Source organism: Ctenocephalides felis, unplaced genomic scaffold, assembly GCF_003426905.1.
Source record: "Ctenocephalides felis isolate EL2017-DRISC unplaced genomic scaffold, ASM342690v1 CF-g0.4_SCAFFOLD_01170, whole genome shotgun sequence".
Lineage (NCBI taxonomy): Eukaryota > Metazoa > Arthropoda > Insecta > Siphonaptera > Pulicidae > Ctenocephalides > Ctenocephalides felis.
The window spans coordinates 82,902,909-82,923,438 of record NW_020537324.1 but is presented as its reverse complement, the minus strand read 5'-3'; the positions used below and the strand labels follow the sequence as shown (position 1 = coordinate 82,923,438).

General features: G+C 29.5%; 1 protein-coding gene across 1 annotated transcript in view; it reads left to right on the top strand.

Annotated features, from left to right (window-relative positions):
- LOC113367800 (activated Cdc42 kinase-like) overlaps positions 1-13,086 on the top strand; it is a 53,282-nt gene extending 40,196 nt beyond the window's left edge. Inside the window, 7 exon segments of the mRNA XM_026609379.1 lie at positions 60-235; positions 3,693-3,947; positions 5,679-5,895; positions 9,626-9,766; positions 12,699-12,775; positions 12,845-12,961; positions 13,006-13,086. Coding sequence (XP_026465164.1) covers positions 60-235; positions 3,693-3,947; positions 5,679-5,895; positions 9,626-9,766; positions 12,699-12,775; positions 12,845-12,961; positions 13,006-13,086 — 1,064 coding nt within the window.
- The last annotated feature ends 7,444 nt before the right edge of the window (positions 13,087-20,530 follow it).

The following is a 20,530-nucleotide window of genomic DNA, read 5'->3' as shown; positions in this document are numbered from 1 at the left end:
TACGATGATTCATCTATATGATTCTAGAGGTTTTATGTGTAAATTATATTTTGTTTCAGAACCCAATGATTCAACCAATCACCAAGTCAATAACCTAGTACCTTTGCCACCAAAAGATAGAAATTTAACAGCCTTATCCAATCGTAATGCTGCCAAACGACATACCAGGAAACATCCCTTGGTCATACTACCAGCTACGTCTGGGGTACAAAGAACACTCGACAAAGTCAACCAGGTAAAAAATAATATATATAAGAGTATATATATATATATTTATATATATATATATATATATATATATATATATATATATGAGATTCAGTCTTCAGGGCAATACATCAATTAAAAAATTTATGAACTTATAACATTTTTATTGTTTCCATATGTTTTGACACACTGTTTTGTTTCATCTTCAGTGGACTCTAGTTTAAAAACACATATTAAAACTAATTTATAAGAAAGTTTCTTATAAATTTCTTACTTTCTTATATATTTCTTATAAATTAGTTTTAATTAATAGTTTTAATCTGTGTTTTTAACTAGAGTCCACTGAAGATGACACAAAACAATGTGTCGAAACGTATGGATACAATAAATATGTTTTAAAAGTCATACAAGTTTTCAATTGATGTATTGCCCTGAAGACTGAATCTCACATATCTCAACATCAAAATTATTACAATTTAATAATAAGAGAAAATCCTAAAAACAGCCCTTTTCTTTTTCACATACAATCGTTTTCTATCTAAAACGTACAATCAATTTGACAATTGTTAAAATTCTTCTGCAATGGTGTATGAAAGGATAATCCTACAAAACGATTATTCGAATTTTGATAAATCTTTCTGAAGTTTGTTATGGGATTTTTTTAGGATTTTTTTGAATTATATAAAAATATAGTTAGATTGTAGAAATAAATAGAAAAAATATAAAAAAAAACGCTTATCATTGTTTGACCTTTAAAATATTTGAGGCGTTGTTTGGCATTGAAAAGACTGTCATTTGCCATTACCTTTAAAATAGTATATTACAAGTTCTGATAAAGTCAGAATTAAAAAAGTTGTTAACACTATTCCTACCGGGACCGGTCAAATGACCGTTTTTGATTTTTCGATTAGTATTTTTCATATCAAACGTAATTGAATCGTCATCAAACTTTATGACTTTTCCTAATATGTGAGTATGATACGTTTTTCAATGTTAATTTGTTTTTTCAATTTTTATTTTTGGAAAAAAAATTGTATGCTGTCTTACCTACCGCGACCGGTCATTTGACCGGTAGTACGAAAGACGATGTTCGGATGGGATTTTTTGTAGTAATTGTTAAGAATATTTTGGAACTTACAAGAAAATGTAAATTCAGAAGAATTTAGACTGGTAAAAACTGCCTTCTGCAAATTTATATGCATTTCTTTCGATTCTGTATGCGCGTTGCGCAAATGAGGCAAGGAGTATAAATATTGCATTTCTACGTTATAAAAAGTGGGTTTTCTCAATTTTCTCAATGTCTATATGTAGACAGATTTTTACGAAGGAATCCAAACAACAAATTGATAGGTTTTGTTTTGAATCCAAAGGTTGGTTCAACTACATTGACAGCAATCAAAATTGTTGTAAAAGACTACGTATTACTATCGACAAACATATATTTTCAATAAAGGTAAGGTGTAAATTTATTCAACATATGTTCAATAGTATTTAGGAAAACGTATAAATATTAGATACCGTTCAATATACGATGTAAATATAAGTATGCCCTGCAAATCGCACAAATGGGGTGTAAAATTTTGGTAACCATCCAGTACACGTAGCAAACTGAGATATTCTTTGAAGATTTATAACTGATGAAACCGTATTATCAAAATCGCTTGTACGACATAAAAATATATAACGTTTTTACCATCCTACATACAGCTAAACTTTTAGTAAAAGAAAACTGATGGTAGGTACAATTGAAGCAATATAACAGCTATAAATACTGTCAGAACGAAAAATCAAAGACTTCAACACTCAAATATTATTTACAACTTTGGAAGATAAGAAAGAAGATTCTAATTTTCACTTACAGGCACATATGTTGAAAAAATTACACTAATACGGGAGTTAATTGTATTGGTATTAGCGTCGGGTCTGATGTAGATGCCATTCATAAAATAGTCAGAAATCATTTGGTAAAATATGAATTTTAGAGAGAATTCATCAAGGATTTACATTATTTTGGATTTATTCAGGATAAATCCATTGTTGTTACATACATAAATTACAAGAAGACAATGTACAAGGCAGGAACTTTCTATTCCAATTAACTTGCCGTATAGTTCCAACAAGAATTCAGAAAAAAATCAACTAAGTACAAGTACAAAACAGATTCCCTAAAAGAAACTATTCCAGATAATGCTTTAGAAAAATGATAGGGCGAACAAAATCAGCCAAAAACGTAAAAAATGCGTGGCAGAAAATACACTCTAAGAAAAAAAATCGTGAAAAATTGGATAAAATAGTATAAAATGTAGAATTCGCATTATAAAATAAAAGAAATATATTGTATTTGTATTTATAAACTCTTAAACTAGCATTAACTCTTCATTCAATACTGAAAAATGCCGATTTTGCATGACCGGTCATTTGACCGGTTGCGGTAGGAATAGTAAACACGAAATGTCGGTAGGAATAGTGTTAATAATGTTAAGATTAGCCTATTTCCAAAATATCATGCAAATTGGAGCACAATAAAAAAATTCACAGAGCACATGCTTTTTCCTCTCTATTTACTGCAATAATTTTGTTGATCGTAGGTTGAATAGAGCTTACATGTGCTCAGGATTTGACAAATTAATTCACTTCATATATGAACTTAAGTAATAATGTATATTGAATTATTGGTGAGAAAAATGTAATTTAGATCGTAAATTACTAAACGCCAGGTAAAATATGGTACGAAATTATAAAAATTATAGGCAACATTATTGAAGCAATTATTTTGGGTAGAAAAATCCAAGGCGATATTGTACCTTCACCGCAAATGCTATATATTAATTCTGTCGGGTCATCTAGTATATATATATATTTATATATATATATATATATATATATATATATATATATATATCTTATATATAAAATTCTTCTGTAATGATGTATGTAATTATACTCCTCCTAAACGATTATTCGGATTTTGATAAATCTTTCTGTAGTTCGTTAAGTGATTTTTTAAAGATTTTTTGAATTATACAAATATACTTCTTGATTGGATTAAAGTTTTATTTGGAATACTTTACGATCAGAATTGGTTTTCTGGAAGTGTGCGAAATCAAAGAATTCATTTAGATTCAAAAATTTATTGAGCGCTTTATTATAATATTTTAGTTGTTACTTGTTCAACAGTTCAGGACTAACTAACTAACCTTTCTTACATTTTTAAAATATTTCCAGTATTTCTAGTTTTATTAGCTCGCCGAGGGTACATGAGCTATCATAAACTTTTATTAAGGGTTGTCTGGCAGATGTACAAGATATTCGCAACATTTATCGCTACTTGGGATTATACATCGTTCAAATGAATTTACTTATGACTAATATTTATAATTATAAAGAACACAATTCTCAACAATATATATATATATATATATATATATATATATATATATAAGAAGTTTGTTCATTAGTGCAACATATTTATGTCCTGGTTTTAGATTACACCTGTAGAAGACCGTCCGCCTCTAACATTTCCTCCACAAGTGCAAAGAGTGTCACCCACCAAGATCGTCACTTCACACGTGACCAGCGTCACGTCTCATCTCACCAACGTGACATCATCTCACACCACAAACGTCACATCACCTTGTTATATGAACCAGTGCGATGTAGTAGACTTTGGTAGTAAATCGAAACAGGATAAAGAATTGTTGGAGAATAATTTTACCAAAGAGGAATTGTCCACGTTAAAGGTAATATTTATTGGAATATTTAATAAATATTAAATTATATATTATCTTATATATAAAAATGGAGCTCTCTTTCAAATGTCCAAGTAAAGCTCGAAAACGGCTAAACCGATTTGGCCGCTCTTAGTCTTGAAAAATTCGTGCCAATCCACAGAAAGTCCAAAAGGTGAGAAATTATTTCAAATCCGCGTACAAACTTTACATTTTTAATTTGAAAATTTTTGTAAAAGCGTAATTGAAATAAAACAATGGACGGTGGCTAATACGTCAAATGTCAAACGTTTTTGACAGATGATGTTCAATTACGTTCAATAGGATATTTTACGTGAATATTATTTAATTATGATTAAATTGTAGTAAGTAGCTTTGTTCGTAGTTTTATTTATATATAAAAGCGTTAGTAAACGGGCCGCAAGTGTTACTAGAGACTCAAAATATCAACCTTTTTGAAATGTTAATATGAAAATGCACTTTTTGGCATATTTTTCTCAAACACGGTGCTCTGAAAGATCTCATTTGTATAATTATATACTCATTGGTATTTATAAAACATTTTCGAGGTTATATTATTTTTTATTTATCTTATTTAGATTCAGAACCTAAATTTGGTATCGATCAAATGGACATTTTGTCGAATAACATTTTTCCAATTATAATTTCCCAGAATTTATCGCAGAATAGATAGTAATATATGAAGGTCCGGGATTAAAAAGGTCCACCACCGATGTGCCAAAAATCAGTAAAGTTAAGCATTGTTTAACAACAATATTTGAAAGTAGAGGAAAAAAGATGTATAGCCAGCTACAAACTTGATTTGAAAACGATAATCTTTGAAATGGGGGATATAAACGGTAATCTTTGAAAATCCATAATAAAAGTATTTTCTTCCGTCGGTAGTTTTAGCATTAGTTAAAAATGTAATTATTATGTAAAATACCTTTAAAATCAAGGCAAATTGCTGGATCTTCCCGTTCCATAACGAAATGTTCGAGGACTATTTAATGTTTTCAAATAGATTATTATTATAAATACTGTGGCATTGTTTAATATTTTCGAAATCTAATTTATTGTCGATGTACAAAAAAAATTGTTTTGTCAAACAAGCAAAAAGTTTTTTGAATCATTCAAATCGTATGCTTAGTTCTCTCAAAAACTGCAATTTTTTGTTCATTTAGCTCGGTATTTCCGAAACGGCTGGATCTGTCTTTGCCAAAAACTAACAACCTCTTCTCCCAATAATTACTAATTGAATGCTTTTTAGATCATTCAAATCGGATACTCCGTTCTCTCAAAAACTCGATTTGTATTTTCTGCACTCTTTGCTCTTTATCTCCGTAACTGCTGGACCTGCCTTTGCCAAAAACTAATCAGCTCTTTTCCCTATCGATAGGAATCGAATGTTTTTTGAACCATTCAAATCGGTTGATCCGTGCGCCCGAAAACGTGACTGGAAATTTGTATCCATACATACATACACACACACACACATCCATTTTTTCTGAGGTATGCCAAAACGTTCAGAAACCTTCAAAACGTCGAGAAATGTAAAAATTTTCAATTCCGATTTTCGGCCCACTACAATAACTTACCCTACGGGAAGTTAATAATTAGAATGATAAATAAATATTCTTTTAATTTTATATATTTCTATATTTTGGGGGCCCCCAAACAAATTTTGATACGGGATATTTATGAAATGTGAGTTTTTGTTATCGTATGTTGTTTTTTCTTTAGCAAGTTGAGTATGAGAATATACAATCAGGCGAACCGAAAAAGCAGGAATCGAAATCTGTGGTTTTGCCAAGGAGACATCAGTCGTTGAACGATGTGCCGAGTACGCAGGACGTCGATAGGGCTTCGATGGATTTTGAAAATTTGGTCGAGTCTGATTTTAATTTTGAGACTGATGATGCGTTTTACGAGCCTGGGGAAGTGCCTGTCGATGAAATAGGTAAATAAATAATAAAGTTTATCAACATTATCTCAAAATCAAGTATTTGATACTATTTTGAAGTAAGAGGCAAAAAAATTGCATCCAAACATCACGTCAAATCCAACGACGTCGCTATGGTGAGATAAACTGCCACCATGTCTATTTTTTGGTTGTGAGCACTGTTGTTTAGTTTAGTATAAGTTGATTATAAGAGAATACTAGTGGTGTGTGTGTATCGTGCCTTAAGGCAAATTGCTGGAACTTCCCGTACCGTAATGAAATTTTTGAGAAATTTTAAACGTTTTCAAATATATTATTACAAATACTGTAACTTTCATTATTTTTGCTATCTTCTTATAACTGACAAATTTTGCAAAAAAAAAACATTGGCAGAGACAAATTTATTAAAATACAAATATAAAAAACAAAAATACTCTTGAAAAATAATTTGCTGAAGCATCAAAATTATTCTGTTAATGAATTTTTATGATCTAAATATATATTATATACATACATGTGATAATGTATAAATGATATAAAACATATATATAAAAAAAATTAATAAAAAATCATAAATAAAAAAGAGACATTAAAAAAATATGTATGTTAATTAGTATATAAATGTGTTAATAAGTAAATAAATAAAACAATAATAAACTAGTGGTGTATGGCATTGTGCCTTAAGGCAAATTGCTGGAACTTCTCGTACCGTAATGAAATATTCGAGGAATTTTAAACGTTTTTAAATATATTATTGCAAATACTGTAACTTTCATTATTTTTGCTATCTTGTTATATCCGAGCATATCAATGTAAATCATAAATAAATCAATTTATCTCCAGAACATTAACAATCGTTCGTCACTTTATTTCGAATTCAATTTCCAAAAAAATAGTAGTATAGTCACAGTCTAAACGCATTTGCGAATAATTCTGTGCGACATTTTCACTTATACTGTGCTTAGCTTGGCGGCATTTTCACATTTTTCAATAAGTTTTCACAAAATTGGAAAAGTGACATGAACAGTCTAAAAACGCACTTGGGTAAACATTTGTACCAGAGTGGCGCTTAGACTGTGCTTAGCCTTTGAATTTTTAATCCAAAATTACAAAAATATTTTTTGAAAAAAAAATTAGAAACATTTTTTTTTTCCAAAAGCAATTATTTTGTTGAAACAAGCAGAAAGTTCTTTGAATCACTTAAATCGGACGCTTAGTTTTCTCAAAAACTACCATTTTTTTCAACATTTGGCTCTGCATCTCCGAAACCGCTGGGCCTACCCTTGCCAAAAACTAATAACCACTTTTCCTTACGAACTGAATGTTTTTTGGATCATACAAATCGGATGCTCCGTTCTATCAAAAACTCTTTGCTCTTTATCTCCGTAACTGCAGGACCTGCCTTTGCCAAAGACTAATTAGCACATCTATCAATAGGGATCGAATGTTTTTTGAACTATTCAAATTGGTTGATCCGTGCGCCCGAAAACGTGGACGAAAAAATTCGGACATACAAAACACACACACGCACACACATCCATTTAGTTTCTGAGGTATGCCCCTTAAAAATGTTCAGAAACCTTCAAAACGTCGAGAAATGCAAAAATTTTGATTTTCGGCCCATTACTATAACTACCTTACGGGAAGTTAAAAATGACGACGTCGCTATCGCGAGATAAACTGCCACATTGTCAATTTTCCACCGAAAGTATTTTTTGATTTTGAGTACTATTGTTTAGCTTACAACATCTGCATATAATCTTTAAGTACAGTAGAACTCCAATTATCCGAATTAATGGGGACCGGGACCGATTCGGATAATCAAATATTCGGATAATCGGAGTTTTTTTTTAAAATTGCCATTGGAGAGAAAAAAAGTTACGTTTTGATATTGCACTATTTTTTTTATTGAATTAAATGAAAGAAACATGACATTTTCACATGTTTTAAATATAAATAAAATGTACTTAAACGAGTTAAAAAAAAATGTGCAAGTTTAGAAATAACTAGCTGTAAGTGGAAATCTGTCTTAAGGCAATTAGGGCATCGTGCCTTAAGGCAAATTGCTGGAACTTCCCGTACCAAAAATTATTATTTTTTTTAAAAACGATTAACATTTTTGAAAAAAAATTACTTCGAAAAAATAAGATTTTTGAGAAACTATAAATTTGACAAAAAACTACTTTTTTTTGAAAAAAAAAATGAAAAAAAAAATAATTTAAATTTTTTTTTTTTAAAATCTTTTTTTTTTGAAAAAAAATGTTTTCTTTATTTTGACATATGTTGGAAAATCTGAACTTTTTTTCAAAGCAATCGTACTGCTTTAAATGCATAGAGACAAAATATAAAGCGCATAAGCGCCGCGTCGCTGTCTAACGGGTAAACATTGGTACGGAACCCATAGGAATGTAAAGAAATTTATACTTGTTGTTAAAATCTCTATAAAATATCTGATAATTTGATGTGCATATGTCTAATGATCATTTTTGACCGCCAAATGGCATTTTTTTTACGTTTTTCGTTATATCTCCGAAACCGCTAAACCTGCCCCTATAAAAATTTGATCAAATCTTCATCTTGTCAATACAAGTAAAATGTTTTTTGAATTATTAAAATCGGACGCTCCGTTCTATTAAAAACTGAGGTACCGTTTTTGGCACTTTTTGCCCCATATCTTTGGAACGGCTAGACCTACCTCCGCCAAAAACTAATCAGCACGTCTTCTTATCAATACGGATCGAATGTTTTTTAATTTATTCAAATTGCTTCATCCGTGTTCCCGAAATCGTCGACGAAAATTTGTATCCGCACACACATACATACTACGCACACACACACACACATACATCCATTTTTTCTAAGGTATGCCAAAATATTCAGAAACCTCTGAAACGTAAAGATATATAAAAATTTTCAATTTTGATTTTTTTTGCGATTACTATAACTTACCCTACGGAAAGTTAAAAATCATTGTTTTGTAAACATCTCCGTCAAATCAAAGCAAACAATGTGCCTACACTCATTCCATTTGCTGGTGGAAGGATAATAGCGCACTTTTTGGGACAATTTTTTTTCTGAAAGTGATTCGGATAATCGGGAGATTCGGATAGTCGAATTTCGGATAATTGGAGTTCGGATAGTCGGGGTTCGGATAATTGGAGTTCTACTGTATATGTTATTTAATTGTTTTATAAGATGTATTGTTAATTTTAAGTTAGATTAATACCTTTACACTGGCAACATGTTAACAATAAGAAAGAATATAAGTACACCTAAGTCCGTGTAAAAAAAAAACGTGTAAAAAAAGACATTGATCTTATACAAAAATGGGTGATTTGTTCCTAATCTCTAAAACCTATTAAAATTAGTGAAAAACAAGAATTTTTAGAGTATTCTTCTAAATTAGTGCTATTCACATTTGCTTTGACCAGTAAAAATTGTTTGTACGCGCTAAAGGGGAATTCACTTAAATCTTTAAGCTAGTGTTCGCAAACTATCGATACTATCGATGGTTTCAGACTTTTTTCTTTCAAAAGTACTTTTTTGTGATATGAACATACATCGCAAAAATTAAATTTGACAAAAAAATTTAAGTACATAAAATTTCAAATCGTGCTAAATGGAATAAAATCGTGTAAAAAAATTAAAAATATTCAATTTTCAAACCGTGTTATATCAAAACCGTGTACAAAAACACCGTGTAAAAACAGACTTAGGTGTAATTTGATTTTATCATATTGTCATTCAGATACTGCAGTGTCTGCAGCAGCGAGACCAAGGCTGGCTTCGGCAGATGCTGCTGTTTCAGTTACCATACCAGGTGTAAATTTGGATAAAAATACTATTGCAGAGCATGATGTTAGCTGTGAAGATTTACTGGATTTTGCAGGTAAATTATAATTTATCACATTACAGTAGAAACTAGTTGTAAGTGGCATTTTGTCAAGGCACCTTGCATGTAATTTGCGATACGGGTAACTAATCGATTTAAATAATAACCAGTGGTGTATGGCATCGTGCCTTAAGGCAAATTGCAGGAACTTCCCGTACCGTAACGAAATGATCGAGGAATAGTAAATGTTTTCAAATAGATTATTATTAATATTGTAACATTGTCTAATATTTATAAGAATTATATAAACTGAATTGCAAAGTTGAAATCATTTGTTTAAAGTATATTAGAACTATAGTCAGAATTAAAAATAAAATCTGTATTATTTTCGATATACAAAAAAAAAATTTCCTTGAAAAAAAAAATCTTTTTTGAAAAATAAAATTAGAAACATTTTTTTTTCCAAACGCAATTATTTTGTTGAAACTAGCAGAGAGTTCTTTGAATCATTCAAATCGGTCGCTTAGTTTTCTCAAAAACTGCCATTTATTGCACATTTAGCTCCGTATCTCCGAAACGGCTGGACCTGCCTTTGCCAAAAACTAATCAGCTATCAATAGGAATTGAATGTTTTATGAACCATTCAAATCGGTTGATCCGTGCGCCCGAAAAATTGTATCCATACATACACACATACACACACACATCAATTTTTTTTTAGGTATGCCAAAATGTTCAGAAATCTTCAAAACGTCGAGAAATGCAAAAATTTTCATTTTTGATTTTCGACCCATTACTATAACTTACCCTACGGGAAGTTAAAAAAGAGCCAATAAAGTGATATAATAAGTAACAATTGCCTGGTTTAACAATAAATAAATATAATGTGATGTTTACTGTTTATTTTATACTATTTATACATTCTTTTACATATTTGAGAAGAATATTTTATCCTAATTAACTTCTTTCCTAATATTTAAATTCAATTTAAGAAATGTTTATATTTTATTGATTATTATTACATTTTCCACTATAAATTGCCATGTTTTCCTTTGTGAATGTTCATGTGTTTTTGCAGATGATGGAATTGTGTGAATGTCTTATTACAAACATTGCATCGATGAGGGCGTATTCCTTTGTGAATCAGCATATGTCTTTGCAGATTATTTGATTGTGTGAATGTTTTATTACAAACATCGCATTTATGAGGGCGTATTCCTTTGTGAATGTTCATGTGTTTTTTCAGATTACCGAATAGTGAGAATGTCTTATTGCATATGCTGCATTTATGTGGCTCACCAACGTGAATGCTCATGTGTGCTTTCAGATTACTTGATAGTGTGAATGTCTTATTACAATCATTGCATCGATGAGGGCGTATTCCTTTGTGAATAAGCATGTGACGTTTGAGACTTCCTAACTTCGTGAATGTCTTGTTACAAACATTGCATTGATGAGGGCGTATTCCTTTGTGAATTTGCATGTGTGTTTTCAGATAACTTGATTGTGCGAATGTCTTGTTGCATATACTGCATTTATGGGGGCGTTTCCACTATGCAAAAGCATGTGAGTTTTCAGGTAACCTTTTTGTTTGATAGTCTTATGGCAGATTTCGCATTTTAAAGGGCGTTCTTCGCTATACTAGGCTTGTGATCGACCATATGCTCTTTAATTGATCAGATTCTGCAAATGACTGATCACAAATGTCACATTCATAAGCTGCTGGCTCGACTAACTCCTGTTTCACTCCTTCTTCGATAGTCACTTCAGAGTTCATGAAATTTCTAAACAGGTTTCATCATCCTCAGAACACGATTCAGATTTAACAATACCATCAGAAACATCATATCATTCTGAATTTCGTGTTTAATGTCTTCTTCTGAATATTCTGGCGGTTCAATTTTAATTGCCGGATCATTATGACATAATTGTTTCTTCTGACATTTTTAAATATTTCAACTGCTTATACTCACTTACGAAATAATTGAAATGATCCAAAATAGGCGTGGGCTAAATAATAACCTAGTTTATCAACAATCCTTTTCAATACAATTTTCCACAACTGAGTTCAACTTAATTAAATTATTATTTGACATTTGAAACATAGAGTATACTTACAGAGAAAGATGAGACGCTTCTCATATCGCTTTCGCATTTAACAATGGCGCGCATTTTCAAATTCATTATGTTTCTCTGTGTCCAAACTATTTTATTAAATAATATTAATTTTACAAACGTTTCGAGACTAGGTTTTGTCTCATCATCGGTGTATTATAATTTAAAATTTTAAGACCATTTAAATGAAATTTCCAGCAGCAGAAAAACAGAATTAAATACAAAAAATATAAACCAATAGAAAGTATACACAAAATAAATTGTAATAAAAAATTAAATAAATAAATAGAACATTACATAGATAGATATATAGATAGATAAATAGATATAAGATAATAAGATAACTAACTAGAAAAATAACTAATGAATACATGATAAATATATAACTAAATAAGTAGATAAATACATATAGAAAATAGGGGGTGTATGGCATCGTGTCTTAAGGCAAATTGCTGGAACTTCCCGTACCGTAACAAAATATTCGAGGAATACTGATGTTTTGAAATAGAATATTATTAATATTGTAACATTGTCTAATATTTATAAGAATTATATAAACTGAATTGCAAAGTTGAAATTATTTGTTTAAAGTATGTTAGATCTATAGTCAGAATTAAATATAAAATCTGAATTATTTTCGGTATACAAAAAAATTTTTTTTTGAAAAAAAAAAGTTGAAACAAAAAATTTTTTTTCCAAAAGCAATTATTTTGTTGAAACAAGCAGAAAGTTCTTTGAATCATTTAAATCGGACACTCCGCTCTCTCAAAAGCCCAATTGCTATTTCTTCCATTTTTTGCTCGGTATCTCCGAAACGACTGGACCTGCTTTTCCCAAAAACTTCAAACGCTAAAATTCTATTTCCATTTTTCAGGAAGAAAACCTCCAGGTCGTGCACGTGGCGTGGAATCAGACGAAGTCCGTATAATGAACAAAGTTCTAGGAAAAGAAGTAAATATACCGACCCATAACTTGAATAATTTCTATAAATATTTCTATAACGATTTATAATTTTTACAGATGACTCCAGAAGCTTGTCTGGTGTCATTGGAGCACATGGACTGGGACGTCCATCGAGCTATCAAATTAGCTCGTTTAAGACTTTTATTAAACAATTCAACAATTGCGCGACGACTGGTAATGTTGAATTGAAGACGGTTATTGATAATTTAAGCAACAAGGACTTGGTGAGTGCTTTGGATACTGCTAGTTGGGATATCACTAAAGCGGCATGCTGTTTGTATGAGAAACATGGGTCGTAGGTAAAAATTATTTTTATTTTTATTTGGGTTCAGATTTTCTTGCCATAATATATATAATATATATATATATATATATATATAATTAATTCAGTGCAATTTATATATTCATAATAATCACATACGAGCTTCAACATGACTTATTAAAATTATCAGACAATATGAATTTTAACATTTACGTAAATAAGTACGTAGGCATTTTATAAAAGTTTTAATAATCATAATTATTTGTTAATTAATGTGTAGAATATGTGATGAAAATAATGATAATTAATATGTGTCAATTTATATTATGTATATAAGAGTATTTTAATAATTATAGACTTTATCTTGCGATATAAGTGGATGTGCATTTTTTAACTTTATCGTAATTTTAAGGTAAGACAAATTGGAGTAATGCTTAAACAGTAATAATAATATTATATATATATATATATATATATATATATATATTGTTATACAAGAATACTCAGTAATCACTAATAATTTAAATCCTTTTTTTTTAATTACAATTAACAGACAACTTATCATTTGTAGATATTTTAAGAGAGATACGTGTGATGTTTTTTATGAAGAGAAATTATACTCTTATTAATAATAAATTGTTTAATAATAATTTACAAAATATATAGTTCATTAAATTAATAGTGACATATGAGTGATTTTTTATATTTTTTTGCAGTCAGGTAAATAACTCTTGTTTATGTCTGTATAATAAGCATTTACTTATATATATTATTACACCTAACTAAGTCTGTTTTTACACGGTCTTTTGTACACGGTTTTGATATAACACGGTTTTGAAAATTGAATATTTTTAATTTTTTTACACGATTTATTCCTTTAGCATGATTGGGAATTTATATACTTAATTTTTTTCAAATTTAATTTTTGCGATGTATGTTCATATCACAAAAAGTACTTATGAAAGAAAAAAGTCTGAAACCATCGATAGTATCGATAGTTTGCGAACACTAGCTTAAAGATTTAAGTGAATTCCCCTTTAGCGCGTACAAACAATTTTTACTGGTCAAAGCAAATGTGAATAGCACTAATTTATATTATTAAAATAAACATGAATTCTTGTTCTTGAAAATTCTTGTTTTTCACTAATTTTAATAGGTTTTAGAGATTAGGACAAATCACCCAATTTTGTATAAGATCAATGTCTTTTTTACATGTTTTTTTTTTACACGGTTTCTTCTGGAACCAATCTCCGTGTAAAAAACAGACTTAGGTGTATATATATATATATATATATAGATATATATATATTATAATATAATTCTGTAAGAAGCTTTGCTCCAATGATTATAACAATATATAAAATAAATTTGTAAAATATCATATAAACGAAAAGAGAGCTGTAAAAATAACTTATTTTATTTATTATGAATAGCACAAATAAATAATCTATAGTAACATACACATATTTCATTTCGATATTTACATTCTATATTGGCATTCATTGGTAAAACTACATACACATACATGTTTTAAATACATAACATATTTAGTACAAAAATCAATGGCATTCTTAACATATATCGTATTATACATATTGTCATGAATTAAACAATGTTCTAATAAATAAATTTCAATATATAATACCCTAGTAAATATAAAACTTTGATTTGTGGGCAATGATGATTTCTACATGTATTTACACATAATAAAACAAAGGTCACAGGTTTAATTTGAATCCTTTAATAAACGGTAGTCCTGTAGGGACTTTCTCTTGATAGTCAACATATTCTTGTCCAAAAAAGTGCAGGATGTTTATTCTTCTATGTAGACACACGCTCACTAAAAATACCAACTTGCTATTGTATAGGCAATGACACGGTTTTGTGTGCAGCATAAAATCAACTAGCTGTAAGGGAATTCTGTCTTAAGGCAATTAAGGCATCGTGCCTTAAGGCAATTTGCTGGAACTTCCCGTACCAAAAATTATTTTTTTTTTAAAAAACGATTACAATTTTGAAAAAATTTTACTTCGAAAAAATAAGATTTTTGAAAAACTATAAATTGGACAAAAAATTACTTTTTTTTTGAAAAAAAAATTTTTTTTTCGAAAAAAAATTTTTTTTATTTTTTTTTTTTTTTGAAAAAAAAAATATTTTCCTTATTGTGACATATTTTGAAAGATCTAAACTTTTTTTCAAGCAATCGTACTGCTTTAACTGCATAAAGACGAATTATCAAAGAGCGTAAAGCGCCACGTCGCCGCCTAACGCGTAAACACTGGTACGGAACCCATAGGACTGTAAACCAAATTCATACTTATTGTTAAAATCTCTATAAAATATCTGATAATTTGATGTGCATATGTCTAATGATCATTTTTGGCCGCCAAATGCATTTTTTTTTTACTTTTTTCATTTGATCTCCGAAACCGTTAGACCTGCCTCATGAAAATTTAATCAATTCTTCATCTTGTCATACAAGTAAAATGTTTTTTTGAATTATTCAAATCGGACGCTCCGTTCTTTAAAAACTGAGTTACCGTTTTCGGCACTTTTTGCCCCGTATCTTTGGAACGGCTAGACCTGCTTCGCCAAAAACTAATCAGCACGTCTCCTTATCAATACGAATCGAATGTTTTTGCATTATTCAAATCGGTTTATCCGTGTTCCCGAAATCGTCGACGAAAATTTGTATCCGCACATACATACACACACGTACATACATACACACACACATACACACACACATACACCACACATACACACACACATACACACACATACACACACACACACACACATACATCCATTTTTCTAAGGTATGCCAAAATGTTCAGAAACCTCTGAACGTAAAGATATATAAAAATTTTCATTTTCGATTTTTTTGCGATTACTATAACTTACCCTACGGGAAGTTAATAAATATGATTGAACATTGCATTGTATCTATATATTATAACACGTTTCTATGAGTTCATGCTCACAATATTTTTCTATCTAATGTGCACATAAAATTAGATGAACATTGTTCGAAATAATTACATGTTTGCTCACTATGTTCCGAAGTAAATACATATGTACTTTTATAATAATCGTTTTTAATAATTCAGAATCGTTAAGTGAAGCTACGTTCCGCCCTACGAAGTGATCGTAGATATATAATAAAATGTTAAATTAATCCTTATCCCTTATAAATGGTAAATATAAAAAAGAAGACTAAAAAATATATTTTGTATATGAAAATTCACTGACATTTTAGGTACAATTTGACTTTGAGCAATTAAATTGTAAAAAAGAAGGAGGAAATAACACGTTTCAAACAAAACAACTATCTGACTATATGCAGCAAAAGTTCAATCTAATTCGTCATTGTGGCAATATATGGTTTTACTGTTATTTTTACCTGGTTTTTGGTAGGGGTAAGTTTTGACGGTCAGAGGGCAAACTGGTCCCATGTCTTATTTTAATTTTGAATAGATTTTACAAAATATTAGCTACATTATTCAACCAATGCAAAATATAAATATCATGGGTGCATTTGTATTGGACATAACCTATTATTAAAATTGCGTATAACCTATACATACTAGATAGAATAACTATTTATTTAATTCTTATCATTTAACCAAATCTCTCGTAAATAGCCTTTTTTATCTTGATTACTTTTTTATTTCCAATTTTTTTATTTTTCACCATTGCCAGGATAAAGGTTCAATTGTTCTTTTTTACCTTATCCAGAAGTAAGCTTTTATAGAGGTTATATAAGAAAAACTTTTGAATCTAACTTAAAATTAACAATATATCTTTATTATCTTATCTATTTATTTAACGTATACTTAGAATTATATTAAGGTCTAGTGAACTAAGCAACAAACCAAACAAATAATAACAAAAGAAACTACTTTTGTAATGGATTGTTCGTGATGGCTCATCCATCTTCCCCCCTACTTTAAAATATTGTTAAAAAATTCCTAACTTCACTGATTTTTTATATATCAGTGGTGAACCTTTTTACCCGCAAACTTTTAAATTTTGCTGTACTCTACATATATAAACAAAAAATTCATAATTTCAAATTAAAATGCACGCATATTTTTAAAATAAATGGTATTTTAAAAATCTTTTGTTAGATATTATTGGATGCAACATTTTATCATAAATTTTATATAAAATGACCCCACGTTCAGAAAAATATCAGTGATTCTCATGAATACAGGGAAATAGTACATTGCATATTTAAAGTCGTATATATGAAATCTATTCGCTTAAATGTTGACCAATTTCAGAGATACTGCAATGTCCTCATATTTCCTCTTTATCAGACATAACTATTTGGTAAATTGTAACGCATTACGTACCGCGATTGCTTTCACACAAAACAACCGACTTTGATCAAATAATTTCAAATTGCCTTATTTCAAATATTGTTATATATATATATATATATATATATATACATATATATATATATATCATATATATATATATATATACATATATATATATATATATTTCTATTGTATCTCCACTATGGAATATCAGAGCATTCGAAATGCAATCTAAATGCAAAATATTCAGCTTTATATATGTATTTCGTCGATATCGTTCGGATAAGTAGCCTTGTTGCGATCGCTCCTATTTCTTGAAAATATTGCGCGGGTAATGTGTATCCTTCGGCAGAGCTTTTGGAATTATTTTCGGAAGTGGATTTTATTAAGTGAACACTTTAACAACACTTCAATTCTGTACCAGATGTAATCCCTTGTACTTATTGTCTTATTTACGTATGCAATTATTACGTTATCAAATTAGAATACTACGCAGAATACTGTATGTTATACTACAAACAAAAGTTTTATAATTCACAGAACTGCTTCTATTGTGTATCAAATTAAACCCGCACCACAGAAATTGCAACGTGTTTTTCTAAATCTGATATTATCATAAACAATTCCACAAAATCCAATTATTAAATTGAGCACAGGAAACTGTAGCAATACTATGTAAAACAAATACAGACTGCTGGATATTCAAATTTATCCACATTTGTTTTCGCAATAATAAATGCTATGCATTCGTGTAGCGCTTGCAATCTGAAATAGGAAGACTAGAAGCTGTACAGAAAATCGGATTAAAATTATTCTCAAAATATAAGATTTAATTAGCTATGAAATATTCAAACATTTTTTACATAGATACATTTTGAAGTAAAACTTCTTTAGGCGCGACTAGGATGTAAATCCGTACAAACGCAACGGAAGTCTGTTATGCTCGAACTGTTCGTTCGCTTTCGATTGAGATCATTTCTATACCGGTAGACTGTGATTAACCGTCGTGTATCTGAATAGAGATCTGTCGTTGTATGCAAACCGGCATCAACGTTGTATGCGTACCGATATCAACAAGAAATCAGCATAGATAAATGAACATTTTAAAGTTACGTACTAAAAATCTTGAAGGGTAGGGCGGGGCTAGTTGAGCATAGGGGCAAGTTGAGCAATCAAAATATCTCGAAAACTATTCACCGTCCGTTTAGGCATTATATGCGGAAAAATAGAGATTGGGAGAAATAAACATCCCGCGATCGCTAGTTAGCTGGACAAATGAGTGAGGCTCACGGGCGTTTTGTTTATTTTGAGACCAAAAAGTAAAAAAGTCATTCATCACGAGTTTTTGTCTGGTTTAGTCAAATGTTATTTATTTTTAATCAGGTAAATGTTATTCTTCCATATAATTATAGTACTTTTAATATGCACAGAGATTCTGGGTATAATTCTCACGGTTTTTTATAAACTCATTTTTATTTTGAAATTCCGAGTTGGGGGTTAGTTGAGCATGAGTTCTGTCACTAAGACAATTAACATTAACTTCCAGAAATTAATTATTATTTTTAAGATTTAAGCTAAGTCTATGAGTAATAATATAAAGAAATAATGATTTTTGAACAAAATACTGAATATAATGATAAAATAATTCCTAAGATACGATATTGTTTTGTTGATTCTACTTTTTGGTTATTATTTAAAGAAAATTACTATAAGTTTTGTATTCTCTGTCAATAAATACTATAAATATAGAACTGGTTATTGAAAACTAATTTTATTTCATTACTAATCGACATTGAACCTATGATTTCATTATAATTTCTTAGTGCTCAACTTGCCCCACCTATGGGGTACATTGAGCATACTTGACTTTTTGCATTTAAACAGCTGTAGATTTTAAATTTTACTTATTGCCAAAAAATAGTATTAACACTTTTTTAAGCGATAAACAACAAATCCATTGAGCCGTATAGCAATTTATTGAGACTTTTCATTGAGGAGCTACATCCGTTTAAGTAAAAGTTGCTCAACTAGCCCCGCCCTACCCTACGCCAAAATGTTCAGAAACCTTTGAAACGTAAAGATATATACAATTTTTCATTTTCGATTTTGCTATTACTATAACTTGCCCTACGAAAGTTAATTAAAAAAATTAAATATTGTAATTTTTACTGAAACATGATGATTTTTGCGCCTTTAAAACAGTCCATTTGTTGGTGTATAAAATTAATGTTAACTATGATTTATGCTTTACAAATGCTATATAAATTAAATAATTTTATTAATTTAATACTAATTTGAAAAACTAGAAGTTCCATCCTTAAATATATAAAACTATCGTAAGTATGGTAGACTGGGTACGGTTTTGCCACTTCCTTTTTAATCAGCAATAATTTTGTTTATTTACAAGTTAGCTGTAAAAAGGCCATAAATATAAGTTGAAAAACATGAACTATAAAGGTCAAAATGTTTTATGGACTGGAATATGTAACACAACACAGCATAATCATTCAAACGAAGCTTATGAACATAAAATACGTAACAATATAACAAAATATAATTTTCAAACAAAAATAACAAAAAATCTATATGTTATCTTATATGTTGATAATGTTATATATGTAATCCCTTTGTATAGAAAAGCGCAGTATATTAGGAAGCTGTATGGTAGATAGACGATATAGTAGAAATGGCGTTCATACATTTTATGAACAAAATATTGTTCGAATAAAAATATATCAAATTTGTCTAAATTACTTACGTATTTATTTATATATTGCGATTTATATATATCATATAATTTAATATAAATGTTTAGTACTTATTCAATTAGTTTTATTTATAAATATCGTTACAAGATATTACTATAAATTTTATTATTATAATAAGAATGTTAATGTGTTTTACATTTTTACAAGCCAGCAGCAAATTCTGCTCATGAGCATCAAGCATAAATTCAAATTAGTTATTCGTTGAAGCAATTCGCATGGCGACTGTGAAGTTTTCGTGCTTGCTTCATAATCTTTTTTTGCCTACGAATAGTTTTCTCTGTGGCGTTTTACTTGTAAGTAGATGGCTCGTATTTCCTTTACTTCCTCTTTCTTGGCTTTAGCTAATTTTATGCAATTTAATTCACTCTGCGTCACCTAAAAATAA